General features: G+C 47.3%; 4 protein-coding genes and 1 pseudogene across 4 annotated transcripts; 2 read left to right on the top strand and 3 right to left on the bottom strand.

Annotated features, from left to right (window-relative positions):
• The first annotated feature begins 1,072 nt into the window (after window positions 1-1,072).
• On the top strand, window positions 1,073-4,346 carry LOC133924311 (uncharacterized; annotated as a pseudogene).
• A 401-nt stretch (window positions 4,347-4,747) lies between these two features.
• Window positions 4,748-6,437, bottom strand: LOC133923520 (uncharacterized). Its single transcript, XM_062368805.1, has 3 exons — window positions 5,506-6,437; window positions 5,077-5,401; window positions 4,748-4,991 (listed from the first exon to the last, which is right to left on the bottom strand). The coding sequence occupies exons 1-3, from the start codon at window positions 6,355-6,357 to the stop codon at window positions 4,855-4,857; spliced, it is 1,314 nt and encodes a 437-aa protein (XP_062224789.1). The 5' UTR covers window positions 6,358-6,437; the 3' UTR covers window positions 4,748-4,854.
• A 6,707-nt stretch (window positions 6,438-13,144) lies between these two features.
• On the top strand, window positions 13,145-14,399 carry LOC133923519 (probable transcription repressor OFP9). The gene has a single exon (XM_062368803.1). It carries the CDS (start codon window positions 13,241-13,243, stop codon window positions 13,871-13,873), a length of 633 nt encoding a protein of 210 aa, XP_062224787.1. The 5' UTR covers window positions 13,145-13,240; the 3' UTR covers window positions 13,874-14,399.
• A 3,591-nt stretch (window positions 14,400-17,990) lies between these two features.
• On the bottom strand, window positions 17,991-20,464 carry LOC133924309 (glutamate decarboxylase 2-like). Its single transcript, XM_062369784.1, has 7 exons — window positions 20,254-20,464; window positions 19,942-20,146; window positions 19,643-19,843; window positions 19,350-19,564; window positions 19,003-19,256; window positions 18,840-18,892; window positions 17,991-18,756 (listed from the first exon to the last, which is right to left on the bottom strand). The coding sequence occupies exons 1-7, from the start codon at window positions 20,343-20,345 to the stop codon at window positions 18,265-18,267; spliced, it is 1,512 nt and encodes a 503-aa protein (XP_062225768.1). The 5' UTR covers window positions 20,346-20,464; the 3' UTR covers window positions 17,991-18,264.
• Window positions 20,465-21,240: 776 nt separating this feature from the next.
• On the bottom strand, window positions 21,241-23,390 carry LOC133924308 (deoxymugineic acid synthase 1-B-like). The gene is made up of 3 exons (XM_062369783.1): window positions 22,988-23,390; window positions 22,203-22,626; window positions 21,241-21,671 (listed from the first exon to the last, which is right to left on the bottom strand). The coding sequence occupies exons 1-3, from the start codon at window positions 23,299-23,301 to the stop codon at window positions 21,441-21,443; spliced, it is 969 nt and encodes a 322-aa protein (XP_062225767.1). The 5' UTR covers window positions 23,302-23,390; the 3' UTR covers window positions 21,241-21,440.

The raw sequence follows: 23,390 nt of genomic DNA, 5'->3' as shown, positions 1-23,390 counted from the left end.
AAATGATAAATAATTTTTTCCTATATTATATCTTTCTTTTATAATCATTCTCTCAAAAAATCGCTGAACCACACCTGATAGCAACAATTTCTCAACAAATCTAGCGGGAAACGGACAACAAACCAAGAGTGGTGTTGGATTTTGGGTATTAAGTGCTTTGGTAGCAGGAGAAAAGGATTAAAAAAAATGGGTATACGACGAAAGAACATGGTGGCAATTGCGGGGAGGAAAAAGTGTCGATAAGACGTGACATAATTAGTTTCACTGCCAACGAAGTTCCGATAATTTGAACCATCTAAACGAGTCATACTCATGGTATTCATCAATATTTATGATGTAGCTACCCGGAATACATATTTTTGTGAAATTAAAAATATATGCTCAACCTGTTTAGAGGAATTTCATTGTAACTCAGCTAAGCAATGGAAGCGTATCCTTTGCCTTTCCTTATCATTAGCCACCTTTTTGCAACAATATAGAGCATCGTAAAAAGAATGTACAGATCAATTATATCCTCGGTCCATCTGAAACTAGAGAAAATGATGAGAGGATTCATTTACAAAGTTCACTTAATTAGATGAGTCCGTATTAACATATTTTCCCCATGTTCTAGTTGATGATAATAATACCGGAGTTCATGGGATCTTTTTCGGTGGTGAGACGGTTCTTCCAACTCATGTGTGAGGAAGGGAGGGGGTCGGCAGTGGATTCATGTGGTGAGGCTTCTCACTGCTGTTAGGGTTCCAATGTTATTGCCCATGTGGAATTGCCCAAATTGATTATTTTGTCTACAACGTTGAAGAACATTATTTTTCAGAGGAGAAAATTTTAGTTTCTTTCGTTATGAGGAAGAAAATATTTGATTTTTAGAGGAAGAAAATTATCAGTTTTTTTTCGAAGTAAGAGGAAAAAATATTAATATTTTTTAGACGAAAGAAAAATATTAGTTATTTCGGGCCGTGTGCATAACCTCGTCGGCCTGCATGGCGCCAAAATCAGGCCCGGCCCGGCCCAGCGCTAGACCTCGAAGGATCGCTCGCATCAATTCGTCGCCCTCTTCTCCGCCGCCGAACCGGCCTCCAACCTCCTCCATCCACCGAAGAACACCTAGCACCCAGAAGGAACTCTTGGTCCCTCCTCCTCCTACTTTATCCGCTGGTACTGGATTAGCGTGGAGTGGAGATCCATCCGGACTTGGGACTGATTGGTAAGGAGTCCTAACTTGATTGGATGAATTTTTCTAAGAGTAGATGAGTTTTGTGATGGTACATCAATCAATTCCAAAGCATCCTTTTCAATCAGTTTGTAGTGGTTTACTTTGCTGCATTTTGGAGCACCGATTTAGTCTGTCTATTCATTGCTGGTTCTGGTTCGGATCAATTAGTGTCTTCTTTTGCGGGGCAAGTTTCAAGAAGTATGGGGTTAGACTAGATCGTGAACTGTTATTATCTCGTTAAGTCCGCCATGGGATAGGCTAGATTGTGAACTGTTATTATCTCGTTAAGTCTAGATCATCACTTTCGAACCACAGCATATGCAACCATGCGAAGTAGGCATTTCTGGAAGATTATCGCCGTGCTTCGTGGGTGCCACATCACTTGAAAAGCACCATATCACCTTGTTTAATATTGCATACATGTCCCATGCTCACACTCCCATCCAAAGGTTTATGTATCCGTGTATGGAGACAAAAAATACTTCTCTCTGAGTAATGTAGGGCTTAACAGTTTGTTTTGTAGGATAGGGGGTCTATTGGATGAGAACTCCCCTTAAACAGGAGAATGCAAATCTGGTGAGGTTAGCTTTTGGAATAAACCACATTCTTCATATCTACTTTGGCTAGTGTTGTTAGCTTCCTCTGCATGATTACACAGAAAATAATTCTCTTACATGGATCGAAACACATTCTACCTTGTTGGATATAATTAAAACAATGAAAGTGTCGAGGAGTTGTAACTCTTAGCTAAACTCTCCTAAGCGACTAGCAGTTACTAAGTCACTTCAAAATTCCAATGGCTTGCTGCTTGCATGCTGGTCTTTGTATTTAAGATGTACTAAAAAATTGGCTGCAGTGTATTTTTCTTTGAAAAGAACACCCTCCATCCGTCCTGCACCTTTAGAATTAATGTGTTGAATTTGGATAATCTATTCTTAGTTGCAGATATGCGTGAGACATTTTAACTGTTGTGTAACATCCAATGGAAATCAGAGAAATTTGTCAGTGTCTGATACAATCTTCGTGTATGTGAAGATGTTATTAGCTGCCACATGCTGTTCTTGCCGAGTTGTGCTGGACCATAGATCCATAGTTAACTTGTCTGGCTGTCTAATACTGTTTGCTTTACTGAGGAATGAGCCATTCTATTAGCATTTGCCTACTCGATGTACCACACTTTTGATGCTTATGTATCATAGCTTTATCTTGTACTGAAACTGTATTCCATAGCTATTGTTTTGAGGGAAATACAGTAGGGGAAGCCCCTTCTGTGGATTCCATAGCTATTGTGATATGCACGCTTTTAATTTTAGGTGTTTTATTTAAATTTAAGATTCTGATGCTTTTGCCCCAATAGTTCACAGGTTCCTTTCTCTACTTAAGTACTTATTAATGACCTGTTTGCGGTTGTTGTGCTATGCTACAAAGTCTTTACTAGTTCCAGTAAGATTTTGCTGATAAGCGTCTTCAGAAAAGATGCTTTAACTAACTGGTACATTCAAAACTAGGGGAAGAAATCCTACAGCAGATAAAACTGTACTGGACACTTGGTGTTTGCGGTTCACTTTTGCCATGCTATGTAAATATTAACTTATGCTTGAAATATGCTCTGGTAAACAATCAATATCCTCTTAGACATCACATGATTTCAAAGGTATACATAAGCTAATAAAAGGTGATGGAACAAAACCTTGAAGCTTGCAAAACAATTTGCTTACTTTCACGTTTGTCACATACAAACCTGGAACCTTGCAAAATAATTTGTTTGCCTTCATGCTTCTCACATACAGCTACAAGATAGCAAGACTACCATAGCTCATGGAAAATCCAAAAGCATTTGAAGTATTGCTCCACTTGTTGTATGATTTGATTTGCGTAGCAAATTCGTACCAGTCAATCCTACATGTTTCATGAGAATGTAAATAAAACTTTTCTTGTCCTTACGATCTCTAACTTAATGTAACTGTATTTTTTGTATGACATTCTCCCAGGTCTGTTTTCCTAGTGCGCTGAAGACATGGCAAGAAGTCCAAGAAAACATAACCTGACAGCTCAACATCTTAGGTCAGACTCCCATGCTGTAACTCACAACTACAGGAAAGCAAAAAAGGCAGACAAGCAACATGCCACTTGCTCAATATGCTTGGAGCGTCCATAAGATGATGTCCTGCTCCTTTGTTCTTCTTATAACAAAGGTTGCCGTCCATACATGTGTGGTACCAATTATAACCACTCTAATTATCTTGAACTGTTTAAAAATGCTTATTCAAGGGAGAAACCGGCATGCAAAGTCTCAACCAAAGTGGCACCAGCTAACAACAAGCCAAAGGCAATGCTGCTTGCATGCCCTATCTGCCGCGGGGAAGTAAAAGGGCGGCCAGTGGTCAAACCAGCGCGGTGATTTCTAAACCGCAAAAGGAGAACCTGTATGCATGAGGATTGCTCATTTGTCGGGACATATAAGAAACTCATAAAGCATGCGAAGTCCAACCATCGTTCATCATAGCCTTGTGAAGTTGACCCTGCACGTTTAGCTGAGTGGGAGGAGTTTGAAAGTGAAAAGGAGAGGCAAGATGCAATCAGCATTGTCAGTGCCTTGAATCCAGGATTTGTTATCATGGGGGACTATATCATTGATCCAAATGGCGATAGCAGCGACTCTTACAGCTATAGCTCTTATTTTGATTATAGCACTGACTCCGAGACATCATTAAGTAGCCATGATAAATGATCTTATTATGGCCTTCACCGTAGTGGTTCAACCAGCTCTCGAAGGGCACCACAGGTTGGTTTTATCCTCAGACAGTTACGAAGCTGATGCTGATGATATGAAATTGCTTTATTTTGTTCATCTGCTGATCTGGCAACAGAGGGTGAGATTTAAAGGAGTTTTGTCAGTTTTGGTGGGCCATCTTCCTATCTCTGATGTGCCCTTATGCATATTAGGATGAAAGCAGCGCTGCATGTGTGAATGATCATCTGGTTGGCATTTCTCTTTTTTCCTTCAAAGTAAATTAGGAATAGGTTGTGTTTATGGCAAAAGTCTGGTCAAATCATCGTCATTATGTCAGAGAACAAAAACAACCCTGTAAATATCTTAATCTCAGTCATCTTTGAAGTTAAACGGTCACTGCATGTTTCCAATTGTCCAGTGGGCATATTGCTTGTCTTAAATTGAAAGGTTTTTGAACTGTTCAGTGTTCTCTATGAACTGACTGACGCGCTGTGCTTTTTGCTACTCTAGTTTGCTACCATGAAAATTGTTTGTCACACATTTTTTATGTTGCTAGGTCAAGACTGCATTCAGAAAAGAAAAGAAAAATTAGCGCAGGCTTGTGTATTTGAATCCAATCCGGTCTGTAGAATCCATGTAATCTATTTTCAACTAGATTGTGAAATTTTGTAGTATAACTTGACTTGTGTATTGTGAAAATCAGTTCTTATATTGTGATTGTTTGTTTTGTTTTGCTTTTGAGGCTAAAATCTATAATCGGATAAAAAAAACAAACAGGGCCTTACTCTGCTATCTGAACTCAATTTTATACATTCAGAACAACAGACTACAAGGAACATTACAGTATATGACCAACACAGGAGCGATAAATTCTTGATATCATACACAGGTGTACAGCCTGGCCTCAAGAGATTCCAACCGTCTTCCCTAGCAGCCACATCACTAGTGAGAACTCGATCATGAACAGAGCGTGCAGCCATGTCCGGTCGACGACGAAGCCGAACACCGTGATGCCCCCTCGGTTGTTCTCCAAGTACGTCACTGAAACTCCATGACCAGCTACAGTTAGCGCGGAGCACGAGGGTTGCAACACTTGACAAAATCACAGAATATGCGAAATGCTCACCTAGCGCCTGCCTCTTCTGGAAGGAGATGTTGGTGACGTGGAAAGACGTGAACCTTGACGTTTCGAGGCTGTCCTCGCTACGGGACTCGTCGTCGTCGGACTCGTCGCCGGACGAGGTGTTCGTCACCGGGAAGGGGCTCGTGGGCGCCTGCAGGTACCCCTTGCTGGGCGTCCTGGGGTTCTCCTGGTCACGGTCCACGCTGTTGATGGTGGCGTCGGCGTGCCATGCCGCGGCGACGCTGGTGATCGACTGCGTCTTGTGTGTGATCTTGGCCGCGCTGTGGAGGCAGATGAGCAGGCCCGTGACGAGGCTCATGGAGCACAGCTGTACCAAGCGCATGCATGCATGCACAAGAAGATGTTAGGAATCGGACAAATAATATAACCCAGAACAGCACGTCAGCAACGGCCGGGGCGCATGGGACTCACCGCGAGCTCGCCGGCGGTGGCGATGTTGACTTGCGCGTGGGGCCTCGTGGCGGCGAGCAGAGCGGAGAACTGGCTTGCCGTGACGAGGATGAGGCAGGACAGTATGAAATTTCGGTAGCGGTGGCTGATCCGACGGAGATGGACTCGGATGCGGCGGTGCTGGCTCAGCACGGCGGCGACGTCGGCGCACTGGCCGAAGTCCCGCGCGAACCCCGTCATGCGCAGGATCTGCAGGTAGCATATGATACGGAACAGCACGCACGCCATGAAGAACATGGCCGTGCGGTATATCCACGACGCCATCTCGAGGGCGCACGCCGCGGCCGACCACCACGCCGGGAAGGGCCGGTTCGCGCAGTACCAGAAGATCTTGTACGCGGCGTCGGCGAGGAAGCATGGGAGCACGAAGCAAGCGAGGAGGCGGAAGGAGCCGGCGAGCTGGACGATGTACCCGGCGCGGACGTCCTGGGAGTCGTGGCGGAGGCGGTCGAGGTAGAGGAGGCGGCGCAGGCCGCGGCGGCGGACGAGGGTGAAGAGCGTGACGTAGGCGAGCGCGGCAGAGAGCGTGAGCGAGGCCTGCACCTGCGTGTCGTAGGCGCGGCGCGGCAGGGCGACGCTCGCGGCCGCGGGGACGGCCACGGCGAGGAGCGCAAATACGGACCACGACGCCGCGGCGCTTGCCCCGTCGGAGTGGTCGACGCACATCCACCGGAGGCAGGCGCGGAAGCTGCGGAGCTCGTCGCGCGCGTGCGACATGCACCGCGTGTACGAGCCCCTCCGCCGCAGCAGCGGCGTCGACACGGTCCCCGGCTCTGCGGCCGCCTTCAGCGACGGCGACGACGCGTCCGCCATCCCTGCGGCACGGTTTCTTCGCGCGCACTCGTGCTCGTTCTTGCTCTTTCTCCTTTTCCTCAATAGCTTTCGTTTTACTGGTCGCCCTGGTGTTCAGGGATGGTAATGCATGCGCGTGATGAGCTGGGGAGATTTATGGACGGCGAGAGATTCCGCAAACGATGTATCTTGTTGGCTGTTGTTAGCTGCGACGAGCTGACGACCTGTCTCAAATCTCAGAATTTGGACATGTTTGTAGCTGTGAATTTGGCATGCATCATACGCCTATGATATTTCCCCTCTTTCTTTCCAGTTAGTTCTAACTTCCATTAATGTCGGACAGCACAGTCAGGAGCTTTCAACTATCCAGATTTTCGAAGGAGATACTCTCACATAACTGTACTATAATATGGTCGCTCATACGTGAGGTAACTCTGCGTAAGTCAGCGACGACCTGCTTCCCCAGATTTCATGGTTGTCCAAGTAAACTGTTGAGGTCCGTTTGGAACGCTGAAATTTCTTTCCATCCTACGAGAATCAAACTGAATTTTTTCGAATGAGTTACTATAAAATTTCCGATAGAGTTTCAGGACTAGCTAGCCCTTCTCTCTTCAACCGTCGTGATTTCTTTACCGATATGAAAGCAGCATCTCTAGCTGTTCTCTGCTTTCCATTTTCAGTACTGAAACATGCTACGATGCAGTGCATATATTATCGTAGAAATCTTTGTACAGACAGCTTAAAAAACTTATACGAGATTTTTTTTAACCGTCTATAGAAAAGAATCTGTACAATATACGTTTTTTAAAACACTATACATATAATTAGTACAAACAGCTCGACGATTAAGCCATATGAACTAGTGAAATAATACAGACGACTCGATATGAGAGCCATCTAAACTAGCGTAATAAGTACAGACGGCTCGTTATCTGAGCCGTCTAAAATAAAAATTCAGCTCATTGAAAGTCATCCTCATTTGATAATCTGCATCTCACAGCACAAATCAATCTGAGATACAATAAGCGAGACACTTACGCAAGCAAAGTAAGACTGCAAGATCAGATTCATAAATAAGAAAAAAAAAAAGCGAGGCACTTGCCCTTCTTCTCATTAAATCATCAGATCACGAAAATCCCAGCACCAACAACTACAGCTAGAATTAGACTAGACCCTACCCAAATCTAACCACATCATACATGACACAACACTAGATACACAGAAGACAAGAACACCACCACCACATGACTAATCAGATCATATCACCACTTGCTACTTCTTGGGTGACTTGTGGCGACCTTTTTGGGCGCCTTGTACTCGAGGACGGCGGCAAGATACTCGAGAACAGTGGCGAGGTAGACAGGGGCGTCGGTGCCCACGCGCTGTGCATACCAACCTCATTCTTGAGGTAATGCCCGATGCAGCCGATGGGGAACCGGAGCCCAGCCTTCATGGACCACGACAGCTTCCTCCTTGCCATCGCCGCCTTCTTCAGCTTGCCACAGGCGCCATCCATCTCGTGGGATCCGAGAGGATTTGGAGGTGGAGGAGGTATTACATTGGTTTTTTTTTTTTTTGCAATTTGATTTGGATGAGCTTCATTTATATGGTTTCAGGGGAGTGGTCCCACGTGATGTGGGGTGGTGGCTATTTGATTTGATGCTAAGCTAACGGTGGGGATTGGATTTTGGGGGTGTGATCTGTGGAAGGACGCAGCGGGCTAATCAGGAGCAAGGGAGCGGACAACCGTTTGTAGATTGTACTAATGTAAAGTGTCTCACCTCTCTTGACCATTTTATCAAACTATTCATATTTGAAGTCATCTGTGATATTTATTTTATCACGGACAGCTCCAAATATGATCTGTCTATATTAACATTACATACGGTTCTAAATTAAAATCATATGTACTAAAAATGTCCCACCACTTTCAGACGCGTCTCGTCATCTTTGCAGAAACATCTCCACATAATTGTCTATACAAGAACATCCCACTAAATTATTTCTATAACAGTGATAGCTAATGACGTCGCATGTCATGCGCAAACGATACGAAACTGCTGCAGGAGTTCCTGCACAGTAGCATGCCGGGCAAATATCACGAGAGAAATCACAGGAGAGAGACCCTGCCGCTCACTGGTTATTGTCTACTACATTGGCAGTGCGTCCAAAGCCATTCACCTAGTGTACACATGACGCAGGTATATATGGAGCACTGAGATACCTGCTGCCACGTTCACTTGCCGGGAAGCGTTTTTCTTCTCCTTTTGGGCACTGAGGTGCATATGTAACTGAGTTCGTACGCTTGCGCACATGAAACAAATCCATTCTTTTATAAATGCACAACATGTCAGGTCATGCACTTATGAAAAAAAATGAGAAAAAATATATGATCACATATATATGTGTGGCATAACGAAGATAAAAGAAACAAACTTAATTAGATTACAAAGGATGTATACAAAGTTTACCTTCCTTTGCTTTTCCATAGCATTTGCCCTTTGCACAGTACATATATGATAATAAATTTATTTCATTGTTATCCAAGTGAATATTTTCTATCATGTAAATTTTGATGATTTTTGTCAGATTTTTTTTTTCAAAGTGAACAAATGCTTAAAAAACCAATAGTTGGGTGCATATGCACCTACTGCAGATTTGATTAGGCATGGTTGGCGGCACACTGCTAACCAGCTTGCCGAAAAGGAAACAGGAAAAGAAATGTACCACGAGAAGAACTCGCTAAAGCTGTTGACCATGGCCAAGCTTGATGATAGCCACATGACGGCCACTACACCAGCAAGAAGTCTGTTTCAGCTTTTGCTTCTTTATTTTTCTCTGTCTCCCCTTTTGGGATGAAATATTTTTCTCTCTCCCAAGAACACTTGCTTATAAAGTGCAGGTCTGAACTCACTAGGAGGTATCGCTAGTGTTTAAGGTTTTAGTGAGTCTTAAGATTGGTCCTATATGTATTTGTTTCGTTTAAGCTCTATTTGTGTTAAGTTTGAGATCCATATTGGACCATACCTAGTCAAATGCGCCACCTGGCACAGTCCAAGCCCATTTAGGCATGGCTCAGTTGGTCTGGCTAACTAACCGGCCCATGTCGTGCCATCCTGTGCGCCGGAGGGGTGGCCCACGGCACGTTCCGTGAAACACAGTGCGACACGGCAGGCTGAAAGAACGGCGACGTTCTAAGAGGTTGGTGAATTAGAATATTTAAAAACTAACCTAATTAGCTTTAAAAACTTCACAAGTCAAACATATATTAATTTTATCTAAATGTACACTAGTTTATCTAGTGTATCTATTTTACTGCTCAAAAGGTTTGTAACCTATAGCCAATTCTAGCAAACTACTCTAGGAAAGTAAATGGACAAAGATAGATTGTAAGAATGTAAATGTGAAAGTGTAAAGATGGTAAAGAAAACAAACTCGACACAAGAGATTTTTATCTTGTTGTATCGATAACGTGAATGTCACCTATAGTACGTTAAAACTCCACCAAAGATATGCTCCCGGTCGCTAAGACTCTTCTGGTCACTGCTCTTGAGTCACCAAGTCACAAAGACAAGATTTCAACCCGAATGAGCCATCAAGCCACAAAGACAAGATCTCACAACTAGCCTCTCTCCCAGTCACTTGTCGTTGTCTTCATATCGGAGCTTGAGCCACCAAGGTAAGAATCTTTGCGTCCCCATACACATGTCTTGCCGTCGTTCCACACCAAGGTAGAAGGTCAATAAGCTTGAGCAACTATGGCTTAAAGTGCCGACAAGTCACCAAGACTACAAGGTACTGATGTACCACCCGGTGCAAATTAAGATCACTCCTTAATCCACTCCCTAGGCAGCAATCATCCAGCAACACTTTCTCTATACCTATAAGCACTAATCACTCATTAAACATATGCTTAATTACTTTAAATGATCACATTAAGCACTTTGGTGGCTTAGATGTCTTCTCAAGTGTCTATGTGTTTCTCTGGACTCTAACCCCTTTAAATGACCGAGTGGAGGGGTATTTATAGGCTCAAACCCGCCAACTAGCCGCTACACTAATAACTCAACTTTACTGTTAACACCGGATGATTCAGTGATAACAGTGGTACCAGTACCGGACCATCCAGTGTGTACACCAGTAAAAACTAGTCGTTGGACTCTCACTCAAAGTCAATGTGAACACTGGATACTCCGATGTATACTGCATCTCCATCACCGGACTATCTGGTTAGTTATCCTAAGCCAATCCGTGTCTTTTCAGCCTCTCTATGTAAAATGCTCCGGTGGAAGCATCCAGTATGCATCTCATTCACATCGGACCATTCGGTGAGTTGAACTTTCTTTTCTTTTCCCTGTAAATGCTCCGGTGCAACTATCTCTGTGATCACTAAACTATCCAATGAGTTGATCTTCAATCTTCAATGGTTGTAACCTTCTCTGGTAGAAATGCTCCGGTGTGTATCATTCTCTGATCACCGGACCATCCGGTGGGTTATTCTATTTTGCCTTCTGAGCAGAAACACTCCAGTGAGTACTCGAGTCTCAGCACCGGACTATTCGGTGAGGTCTTTCTACTTTGTTGAATATACTCCAGTGAGTACTACCTTCAGTACACCGAACCATCCAGTGAGAATAAATCTCATGTGACTTCTCCAATTCAATCAAACTTTGTCCTGACTGTGGTGACTTCTTCATATATTACATCTATGAGACATACTAAAGCATATACTTGGCACATATATTAGCCCCAATAACTATATTATCATTAATCACCAAAATTACAATTATGGTCTAACAAGATCATTTTCGTTACATAGGTCGTGCCGGGCGAGGGTGGGGCAGGGCAGCTGAGCGGCAGAGCGACAGGATGGAGCGGGGGTGAGACGGCCGAGCACTCCAGGTGGGTCGTGCCCGTGCCGTGTCGGCACGGCGTGCCACATGCTTGACCCAAGCACGACATGATGCCTCATGTCATGCTGACCCAACTAAGCTTGGGTCGTGCCGTATTTGGATCATACCTCCAGTGACATATCTCGGGCAAGCACAGTAGATATGACCTATTTAGATAGCTTTATATTGGACTCTAAGGTAGATCCCACTTAAAAATAAATAAATAAATAAATCTTCAAGAGGGCTGCCGTTGGTGGTAGTTGGCAGGTGTGGAGGGATATAGGATAATCAATATAAAAACAATATTTTGTTAATTGAGGCTTAGCCTTAAACTTAAAGATCGAATATAATAATGTAGAATTTAAATTTTGCTCTTGTAATATCAGATCTTAAGATACCTTTTTAGCTTACGATCCGTTTTGCACACACTACGGGTGCCCTAAGCTACACATGATCGGTCAGTCAGGTGCGGATGTCATGTAAGTGGTTTTGTTGGCTGTTGAGCTCAAGATTCGCTTAGTGATTAGGCTTGATTGGTTGGCCTTTGGCCTAAGCAACCGAGAAGTTGTCAACAATATAAAGGAAAGCAACTTTTGGAGGGGGATCGAAGAGAACAGAAGACATCGACATGTTCTTCTTTCTCGGCTTGCCTTCTGTTTCTGCCCCGGCCTTTCTTGCTATCCCCTGAACCCTTACTCTTCTCCAAATTACCTACTAGTGTATCCCTGTATCCAGCACTCCTCATTTGTTGAGCGATTTGCGTATGGAGGTTTGTTACAACAGAGCTTCTCTATGGCTAACAGCGGCTATGACCCCTAAGTTCTCAAGTAAATGATTATTATACAACCTAAGTACTAAGTTATTTCTCTCATTTTAAGCTTATTTAAGGCTACAAACATGTAATTAATTGGCCTCCCCTACAATTCATTTTAAGCTCGACCACTGCGATCAAAATAACTAGTGTTTAGCTAGGTGAATTTGAAAGGCATGCTGCAATGCTGATCTCAGGAAGCTGAGTTACTGGATCAAAGGTACTAATGGCAGCTAATTTCAAACAAGGCCCGATTATAATGAGTTGATCCAAGTTTAGATATGTCTTTCTTTGAAACCCAAGCTTGATATCAAAGCAGTGATACGAAGGCAATCTCTAAATGTAGGGAGCTTTTTCCCTCCTCCTCCGCCACCTCTCCCACTTCTTCATCTTCTCCACTCTCCTCCGCCGCCTCTCCCATTTCTTCATCTTCTCCACTTTCCTCCTTCATCATTCATGTTGGGTAATATGTCTTAAATAAATCTTAGAGTCCGAGTTAAATAGAACTCTGAACATCTATAAATATAAACCACCCTTATAACTTATATCATATATCATCATAAAATATACCTGTCTCCTATGATTTTTCGTCTACATTAAATTCATACCCCCTCGCATCCAATCTATTCCTAAATCCTAACAACCCCTACTTTCCAATACAGTGCAGCCAGTAGGGGGAGCTAGAAACCCCTCTGAATCCGCCGCTGGATTAAAGTGCTCACCCGCGTGTCGCTGTAATTATGATATGTTCGTCTTCCGTAATGGCGACTACGAACGATGATTGACGCCTATGATTTTAATATGCACCCAATCACGTTTATAATTTGACAAGCTAGCCTATCCTAATTGACATTCACCAATTCAGCATTAAGAGAGAAAAGGCAGCATACTGGAGATGCCGAGTTGCTGCTTGTAAGGAGACAGCATGATCCGGCTACATCCCTAAAGCGAGCTAGCCACGATCTCTTTCCCGAGACTTGAAAATTAATTCGCTTAACCTAAACGCACCTAAAGGGCGGCGTCTGCCTTCGATCGCTTTACGATAGTGCGCTGTCCTCTTCTAGTGCAGGGCATGCTCCATCTGCATCAACTCGCGAATTGGTAGTAGCTGGCTAGCTGCTACTTCTGCCCTCTCGCTGCCTCGCGTGCCGCAGCTGCATAGCCGGACACCGGAGCAGCACGCGGCGCAGGGAGAGCAGCCATGCAGGTTTTCTCGGGCCGGAGCAAGGAGCACAAGAGCAGCTACGGTGGCGGAGGCGGCGGGAAGTGCCAACAGCAGGCGAAGGAGGCGTCGAGAGCGCGGCACAAGGGCGGCAAGTGCCGCGCGCTGTGCTGCGGCGCGTCCCGGCTCAGCGTGTCCTCGTCGGCGTCGTGCTCGTCCGCCGACGCGGCGCCGGAGCCGCAGCCGCGCGGCCTGTCCAAGCTCGCGCACGGGATGGTCCAGGCGAGGCTCCAGTCCATGATCGACGCCACGGAGGCTGGGCGCCGGGCGTCGGCGAGGCGGGCGCCGGACCTCGCCGGCCGGCGCCGCGGCCCGTGCGCGTGGGCCCGCGGCGGCGGAGGCTGCTACGAGATGAGCGGCCGGAGCGGCCGCGAGGTGGCCAGGAGGACGTGCATCGTGGTGCTCGCAGAGGACAGGAGGACGCACGACCCGCGGGAGGAGTTCCGGCGATCCATCGCGGAGGTGATCGCGGCGAAGCGGATGGCCGAGCCGGCAGAATTGCGGGCGCTGCTCAACTGCTACGTCTCGGTGAACGCGCGCGAGCATCGCGCCGCCATCCTCGAGGCCTTCCACGAGGTTTGCTCCGGCCTCTTCTCTTGCAGGCTGGGTTGACTAAGCTCAATTAGCTTGGTGATTTGCCTGCCATGCATGCATGTGATTGGTCAGATGAGCGGACCGGTCCAAAAATTAAGTAGGCCATACTAGTTACGTGGATCTTTACAACTTAAAAAAAATCCCAATTCACTGAAATCAACTGAAAAACAAGAATTTAAATGGGGCATATGTCCTCTTTGAACCTCTCCTGGGTCCACCCTTGATTGGCCAATCGTTCTAAGCGCTACGAAAGTGTGATTGTATTGTTATATAGTGTGACAAATGCATTTCTTTCCCCCTCTACTTTGTCGAAAGAATGTTGCCATAGTAAGCTAAGTGTTGATGTACCCGTCTTTTGTGCAATTTGCCATGTACATATTGGGTTGTGCTAATTAGAATCCGTACATCCGTTGAATTAAATCTTTTTTGGGTTAGAATGTAGAGTCCACTTGGGCACAATAAGTACACTAAAGCATCAATACTTATCTATTATGTAATTTAGTACTTATCAATATTTATCTCATTTCCATACAATCCTATCTTCCTCGATGCTTTTATGGTTGAGTCTAACGTAATTTTGTAATTTAAGCGTTGCAACATGAGTTAACTTTTTTTACGAGATAATATAGTTTACTGGAAGATGATGCTAATACAAATAAATACTTTTGTGAAAGATCAAAATTTATGAAGTCTAACGACATGGAATATTGTACATAAAAAAACGGAGGGAGTGAACTATTGGAGAGACTTGGTCGATCACAATTTGCTAGGCAGGAACGGCACACCCAACGAATTAGACTGACAGACATTATTATAAGCAAAACACTCATTTTGAATCAAAAGAACGAAAACGGCTGTTTTTAGTTGGGTGCTATTTGTCTGTCGTCTCTTTTTTTTCCCTTTTTTTTTTGGCAACAAATCTGAGCTATCCAATATCAATCCGACAGTTCACATATTTTCTTCTACCTTTCATTTCCAATGCACTGTTTTTCTTCTTACTTTGACTCATCAGCTCCACCCTCGCGCCGCTCAACTCCTATCTATGATAGCGTCCCTGTCGTCACGCTAACCAATCTATTTTCGAGCTCCCACGGCGCCAACCGGTGGTGCCACCGCTCGCCTGCCACCCGCATCTCTGATGGTGCCACCACCGCCTCGCTGCATCGCCACATCTTAGCCAACCGTCTGTCCGACCGCCACCTCAGCCTTCCTCTAATCCCTGGAGGCACCGGTGAACTTCGAAACCCCTTCTCTAAATTCATCGGTGCTCACACATGCACCTAAAATCAAGTGTGCATATGATTTTAGGCATCTAAAGAGTAGGAAACGTGCTATTTTTATTCATACAAGCTAGAAAAAGAGCTCGGAAGAGCTTGACACGTTTCATTTTCATGATATATTTATGATTAGGGCGCGGATTTCGATCGGAAAAGGGAGGAACATAATTAAGCGGTAGGCTGAGTGTGGCTAAACTAGTGATGCTTTATCCCTTGCTTTTCTACATGTAGTCTCACTTATCCCCACCTTTGAATCAAGATCGATAGCTCTCTGATTTACGGATGACACTGGATATCCGGTCCAGCCCAACATAGTCCGGCCTTCTCACTGGTTGGCCTCGGATAGCTCTGGCGGCTCAAATAAAATGTGCTACATATTGGGCTGGCCTGAATCTATCCTAGGAATGTTCGCAGATGCAAAGCCCGGACGCCACGAACCGGTCGAACTTGCAGACTCCTTCAACTTTTGTCTCAATCTGATTTTACTCTCTTAATCAGAAAACCAGTCACACATGCTTTATTTATAATTAAAATTGTTTATTTTTATTTTCTGAATGGGTTTGGATAGTAGTTTTATCCGATGTGAGTCATATGTGATAGTGGACCCCACATGTCATATAACATATCATCCTCTTCTTAATCCCTCGTTTCGGGGTGCTGTTGAGGCGTCGTAGGGTCGTGCAACAGCTGCAACCATCGCGTTTCGGCGTGTAGGGGTGGCACGCACAGCCAATGGCATAGGCAAATGCGCAAAGCAGCTCCTCCAGCTGGCGGTAGCGGCGTTGAACATGGATGACCTGACGCTGCTTGCGCTCAAGTTCAGGGTGTACGACGACCCTGGTGGCGCGCTCGCGTTGTGGAGGGACGTCAACACCGACCCGTACAGCTGGTCTGGTGTCTCCTGCGCCGATGGCGACGAGGGCCGCATCAAGGCCGTGGAGCTTGCGCGGCAGCATCACTGAATACGGATGGCCTGGCGCTACTCGTGCTCAAGTTCGGGGTGTCTATGGACAGCCCAACCAGGGCAAACTTTGGCTCATCTCAATGAGGAGATTCACTCCTCGCATCGAGGCGATGCTCGAGCACCCTTCAGTTTGACTGGGAATGCACGGTAGCGCCACCGCCGCGTAGCACCTTATCTCTCCCCTCCGTCCATCATGGGTAGCTCCACCGAGCCACTTTGTCACCAGCTAGCTTTAGAAACCAACTCCTCATGTCGAAGTGATGCTCATGTGCCTGCTGCCATGCTCAATTTCAGTGGAACCAGGCCCATCTTCTCTAACACCAACGCCTTACTTCTGTCGCTGCCCCTCTTTGATGTCCCGCCGATCCGAGTGCATCTCCGGCTGATTTACCACGCTTGCACGATCTTTAGGATGCGACGAAGCTCCCCGATGTCCCTTATATGGCAGCGACCGCAAGGCGAAGCTATCACCATTACCTTGCTTCGACTATCGCTGCTCGCTCTCACGTCGTCGATAGGAGCCATCACTCCCTGATTCCTCACTCTGACACCATCTTCGTGAGGTCAGGAAGCCGGCCATGCAGCTCGTCGCCGTCGCAACGTGCCGTGGAAGTCTACCCACGGTGGCCTCCCCTGCTTCAGCCGTTTGGGCTACCGTTGCCCCGCCGTCTTGTTGGTGCTCCATCCGATTCGTCAGCTCCATGAGCTCCACAGTTGTCCACTGATGCCGTAGCCATCGACTCCTTCACCTGCGCCAGTCCCAAGCGAGCTGCCACCGTGAGCCTCTTGCTATTGCTCGATCTGGATGCCACTTGTCTTCGGCTACGAGTTCGGCGGGAACGACGACATGACCGATGATATCAGCTTGGATTCGGCGACTTCGTGTCTGTGTCCGTGTTCTTGATGTTGCGGTGGCCTTTGACGTCATCAAAACCATTTAACTCTTTGGCTAAGTTAGCAGGCTGAGTTATCGTCACGTAGGATGAAACCACAATCAAAACCAATTAAAAAGGTAAATTGCACTTGTTTAAATAGTTGGAGGAGGTGTGATATCTGATTTTGCGGTTCGAGGAAGGGAGGAATAGACTCGAACAATAGTTAAAGGAGGCAATATGAACTTTTCCCTTTATTTATTCACGCATCGTAAGGCCCTGTTTGGCTCCTGAAATTGTTTTGGATTCTCGACTGTTTCAACGAATTTAGCAGCCAAACACTTGAGTGAGAATCGTTTTTTGACAGATCGTTTCTTGAATCGGTGAAATGGCCAAGGAATCGTTTCTCCTGTTTCTTGCTGAGTCTGCCCCCATGCCCACCGTTGAGCTTCACCCCATTGCCCATGCCGCTCGCTTGCAAGCCGCTCGAGCCACCGGTTGCTCTGCCCCACCGCCCACCTGTAAGCTGCCTGAGCCGCCAGTTGCTCTGGCGAGAGAGATAAGGATAATGGAGAGAGAGATAAGAGGAAGAGAACCCCGTGTGCTTAGGGAGATATATTTTTTGTCGATCTGGCTAGTAGATCATTGGATTTTTTTTAAAAAAATAAAGTGGTCAATATTACGCCTTTTAATAACTAAATCACATTAGATACTACTGCCTACTGCATAGAACTGATCTGAAGATAATTAAATTTTGTAAAATAAAGTGGTTAATTGCACCATTTCTAATGTTGTTATTAAAAAACAAACATCATTTCAACACAAGGACAAAATGATCAATTGCATCATTATTTTCTCTTTCAATAAATTGAATTCAGATAGCTAGATAAACGATTTTCTAGAGATGATTTTGATTCACCATAGAAATGTTAAAAAGAATCTGAAACTGAAATATTTTTAGGAGAATCTAGATCCCTACTAAATGCACCCTAAGTTGAGGTATTCGACGATGGGTGTGAGTGTGAACGTGCGACCGCCACCGTGGTTAGGGCTGAGGGGGTTAAGGTTCGTAGATCACCGGTGACTTCAGGAATTAGAGGGAGGTTGGGGCGACGGCTGGACCAGCTGAGGGAGCACTGCACTGTTGATCGGAGAAGAGGAACAGTTGTGCGACCGCAAGGAAGAAAATAAGACGAGCCGACAGCGAAGTATAGCAACACCCTTATTTATTCACTACGGCCTCCCTCTTCGCGACCCTGGCTAACCGAGGAGGCCTCTCTCCTTCTCACGGTCGGCCTAGCATACACCCTTGGTCTTCCCACCGGCGAGCGACACGCTCCTGTGCGCCGGCACGACGGCCTCCCTCTTCACGACCCTGGCCGACGCCTCCTCGCCGGCGCTCCTGGCGGGGCCCAGCTCGATGGTGAGCCTCATCCCCGGTACAGGCCCGCCCTTCGCCTCGTCGTCGAGCTCGGCCAGCGCCATCCGCAGGTGGGACAGGAACCGCTCCGCCAGGCACCGGCCGAAGTCCTCCCGCACCACGACGCGGAGCACGGTCATGTGCTCCAGGTTCGCCGGCATCGTGTACGCCGGCACGATCCACCCGAACCGCCGCAGCCCCGACGACAGCTTGAAGGCGAGCGAGGCGTCCTTGCCCTCCTTGAACGTGAAGGCCACCAGCGGCACGCCCTGCTCCTTGGAGATAATGGTGAACCGGTCCATGCGCTGGAGCCCCTCGCGCAGCGTCCTCGCGCTCTCCATGCAGTTTTCCATCACGTTGCGGTACCCCTTCAAACACAGTGGCACCATGCGTTATCCACTGACAAGACATCGATCACACGCTGTAGAATTATATTATTCGTGACGTGCACCTCGAATCCTAATCGGAGAAGCTGGTAATATTGCGCGATGATTTGGCTAGACCCTGCGCAAAATTAAACATTTCAGTAAGTCACAAGGAACAAGCTAGCGAAATTCACATCTTCGAAACGAAATGCTAATGTGTGCCATGCATGCATGATCGTGCCGTCGTGCCTTTGGAGAAGTTGAGCGTGAAGGTGGGCTGGTCGGCGCCGAGGTAGTTGATGTGGAAGATGAGCTCGTCGGGGAGGTCCTCCTTGCTCCTCCAGATCACCCATCCGACGCCGGCGTAGACGAGGCCGTACTTGTGCCCGCTGACATTGATGCTCTTCACCAGCGGCAGCCGGAAGTCCCACTCCAGCTCCGGGTACAAGAACGGCGCGATGAACCCGCCGCTCGCCGCGTCCACGTGGATCGGGGTGTCCCACCTGTCAGCGTCCCATGGCTCACAGCGTCACACGCCGTTGCTGTTCAGAGGAGGAATTGACCAAATGGATGCGGAGTTTAGTTATTAAGCCGACCCTGTCCGCTTGTTCTTGGCGGTGAGGAGGTCGTTGAGGCGCTTGACGTCCTCGAACTCGCCGGTGAGCGTGGAGCCGAGGATGGCGGCGACGCAGATGGTGTTCTCGTCGACCATCTGCACGGCCTCGTCGGGATTCATCACGTAGCACCCTTCCCGCAGCTTCACCTCCTTGAGCTCCACCTCGAAGTACCGCGCGAACTTCTCCCAGCACACCTGCGGGAACGCGGCGTTTCAGAGGCGATCCTTCCTCGTGCGCTGTCACGGGAGACGCACTCTGCGTTCTTCGCCTACCTGCACGTTGGCACCCGTCACGATGTTGGGCTTGTCGTGCGGCTTCCCCGCCGCCTTCCGCCGGTTCTGCCAGCGCCGCTTGAAGGCCAACCCCGCGAGCATGATCGCCTCCGAGGACCCGACCGTGCCGACACCGACGGCGGTCTCGCCGGCGCCCACCGGAGCGTTGAACAGCCGCGCTATGATGTTCACGCACCGGTTCTGCGCACACATGCATGACCTCACCTCGTAACAAGGAAACTCCAGACGAAGGCGCGATTCAGCTGAACACGAAGAGAAAGATATGGATGCGCGCTTGCCTGGAGCTCGGTGGTGACGGGGTACTCGTCCATGTCGGCGTAGTTCTTGTTGATAGCCTCCAGCATGAGCTTGTCGCACTCGGGCTCCATCCACGTGGTCACGAACGATGCCAGGTTCAGCCGCGGGCTGCTGTCCAGCAGCAGCTCGTCGTGGATGATCTGGTACGCCGCGTCCTTCGAGATCGACTGCTCCCCCAGCTCATACCTGCAGACGAGCATACATGCATGAACACCGAAAATGCTCAGCACAAGAACGAATGCTCTCCGCTTTTGGTCGAAATGTGAAAGCCGGCAACAAAAAACATGTTCAACCTTGGAACAGGGTCCTGCACGTATCTCGAGGCGAAGACGACGGCCGAAGCTGCCGCGTCCTCGTCGATCTTGTGAACATGTGTCAGAACCATATCTCCCTGTCAGGCTTCTTCTCCTTCTAAGAAGAAAATATTGCTTTTCAATTTGCCCTATGATCTGTGCGCATATATACTGCAGGAGGAAGGAAACTTGAGCGATGTCACTTGTGCTTTGCTTGTCCCATGTGTTTTGCTGCCTCGTGACTCTGCTTCGCTCCCACGTTAACAATCCTTGCTTGCTTGCTGCTGCTGCTTTACTTGTAAGCCTCACTTACTTCCTGGTCCTGCTTAATTATTCGATTAGGACATCTCCAATGGTTCGAGATATCTGCTATATCTTAACTAAAAGAGCATATTTTTAATATTGTGATTGACACAATTCTTCATACCTCACATAGAAGAGAACGAAGTAAGTACTACCTTTGAAGAGAAGAGATAAAAAGCTAAGTACTTACCAGTCATCTCAACACCTCTCATCTCTGTGAGGTATGAAAAATTATAAACAGTTGGATTTACATAATTTTTAAAAAATATGCTCTTTCAATTAAAGATAGTAACTATCTATAGCAATCGAAGATACCCTTATTATTGCCATGAGATGACAGAGAATGCACATACTGACATACAACAAATGCAACACGCATGGGCCATTACTGACTATTTTTTTATAAAGATTATTCCTTTTCAATAGACGAGACTATTACGAGCTTTTTTTTAGAAAGAAAGACTATTATGAACTAGTCAGTGTTTTGGCATGATTCGATTTCAGAAACATGTTCGGATTAGGCCCAGATCGCTCTTAAAGTTGGGCTGGTTCGGGCCTTAAACGAGCAGTGGGCCTAAAGCATGTGCATTCTTTTCTTTCCCCGGATATTCTGTGCCGTTGCTCGGACAAACACGGCGCCATCTCTGAAAGAAACGAAATGCCGGCACCGATGATCACCGATCATTTGAAGAAACTAGCATTCCATACGGAGTTATGATAAGATCACATTACACTTCCAAAACAAGGTCTTGAGATGGCGATTACAATCTTTACTGAAATGGTACATCACACAGCAAGAGCAATGAGCGGTGAACGCCGCCTTATTCAAACGCACGTACTTGTACAGCGAGCAACGCCGAGGCAGGCAGGGGCATTCTGGGTGCCTATTCCTCCACGATGTCCAGGTCGGCAGGATCGACCGACGTGAACTCGCCCTCTGGCACGAACAAGCCTTTACCTTCGACGGTCTTCTTCTGTGGGATCTGGCTGATCTTGCGCCGGTCCTCGTCGGTCAGCTCCCAGTCGAAGATCTCGAGGTTTTGCTTGAGCCTCTCCTTGTTGTAGCTCTTGACGATGGACGTCACTCCCTGCTCGTATATCCATCGCAGTGACACCTGAAGGGACACAAGGGCAATGCCGATCTAAGCATCAAAGGCATATATAGAACAACAAGAGAGAGCCACATGTACGCCCATTAACGTTCACTTCTGGAAGCTGCAATGAGCTAAGCTACATACACACCAAAGTCCGCTTCTGGAAGCTGCAATGAGCTAAGCTACGCCTACACGTCATGAGGCAACGACGTTGGACAAGCGGTGGCGGCCCCGGTCACCCGAGTAACCGGGATTCCACACTCCTCGACAGCGGCGTCTCGAAAAATCAAAGCTGAAGACGGAACATGCATGGACCGAACCACAAACGTTGCTCTCGAAGTCAGCAGCACTATCCTCGGTAATTTATTCCCTACTTAACTATTTCAAGTATTATGGGTATTATAATAATACTGTAGTAATAATGATTGTATTTGTATTAAGTCGGGCCGAAAATTTGTTTTCTATTATTTAAAAAACTTACGTTAGTAACGAGGTGAACTCGATGCGATGTGCAAAATCCAGTTTACTATTCTACTGCAGTACTCCACGCACCTGTGCGACAGTTTTCCCTCTTGCCTTGGCTATCTCGGCGAGCACCTCGGACTCCAGCACGGCGTTGCCTTCCCCGGACCAGTTCTGGCCGCCCAGCGGCGAGTACGCCGCGACGTGGATGCCCTTCTCGGCGCAGTAACCCCTCAGCGTCCTCTGCTGCCAGACCGGGTTCAGCTCAACCTGGTTCACCGCAGGCGGGATCGTGGCGACGGCCAGGACCTTGTCGAGGTGCTTGGTCGTGAAGTTGCTGACGCCGATCGCCTTGGCGAGCCCGAGCCGCTGGCACTCCTCCATCGCCCGCCACACGCCCTCGAAGTCGAATGGCATGGCGTCCTCCCTCTTGGCCGGGAACACTGCCGGCCCGGGCTTCATGCACACCGGCCAGTGGATCAGGTACAGGTCAACGTACTCCATCTGCAGGTTCCTGCTCTCACATGACACGACACCAGGCAAGAAGATACGTATTAGGCAAGCGATATCAAGAACAATCTGTGCATGCATGCTGCATACTTTCTATAAATACTATAATTTTACAACAGGAAAATAATCTTATAATATCTAATCTCATATATTTAAAGGTTAGATCTAATTTTATATTTACATGTGATATAAGTTGCCATAAAACATATAAATAAATTAGAAAAATCATAGATGGAAAAACAAAGAAAGAAGTAAAATATCACATGTCACACTATGGATTGAATATAGTTTTTAATGTGATCCGTTTCCTGATGGAAGGAAAAAAAATTTATAAGACTTAGTCTTATGTAGTTAAGGACTATTACTGTAGGGTTTCACGGAGCGACGGGAGCACGAGGTCCGGATGGCACTGCGTGCACCACAGCTTGGACGTGACGAACACCTCCTCCCGGGACTGGACGAGCCCACACCGCACCGCCTCGGCCACGGCGTCGCTGAGCGGCCTCTCGGTGCGGTACAAGGCGGCGGTGTCGAAGTGGCGGAAGCCCACCTCGATGGCCGCCAGCACAGCGTTCTTGGTGGCCTCGTGCACGACGGGGAACGCCGCCGTGCCCATGCCCACCGCCGGCATCGGCCTCGCGTTGCCGGACCGCAGCGCCACCTCCGGCACCGCCGCCATGCGTCCCTGCAGGGGTTAGCTGCGTTGCGTTGCACTTACGCGTGGGTACAGAGCAGGTGCGCGTCCCGGATGGTGCCGTGACAACCAGC

Source organism: Phragmites australis, chromosome 7, assembly GCF_958298935.1.
Source record: "Phragmites australis chromosome 7, lpPhrAust1.1, whole genome shotgun sequence".
Lineage (NCBI taxonomy): Eukaryota > Viridiplantae > Streptophyta > Magnoliopsida > Poales > Poaceae > Phragmites > Phragmites australis.
Note: the sequence above shows the minus strand (reverse complement) of the source record. Positions and strands in the feature narration are given on the sequence as shown.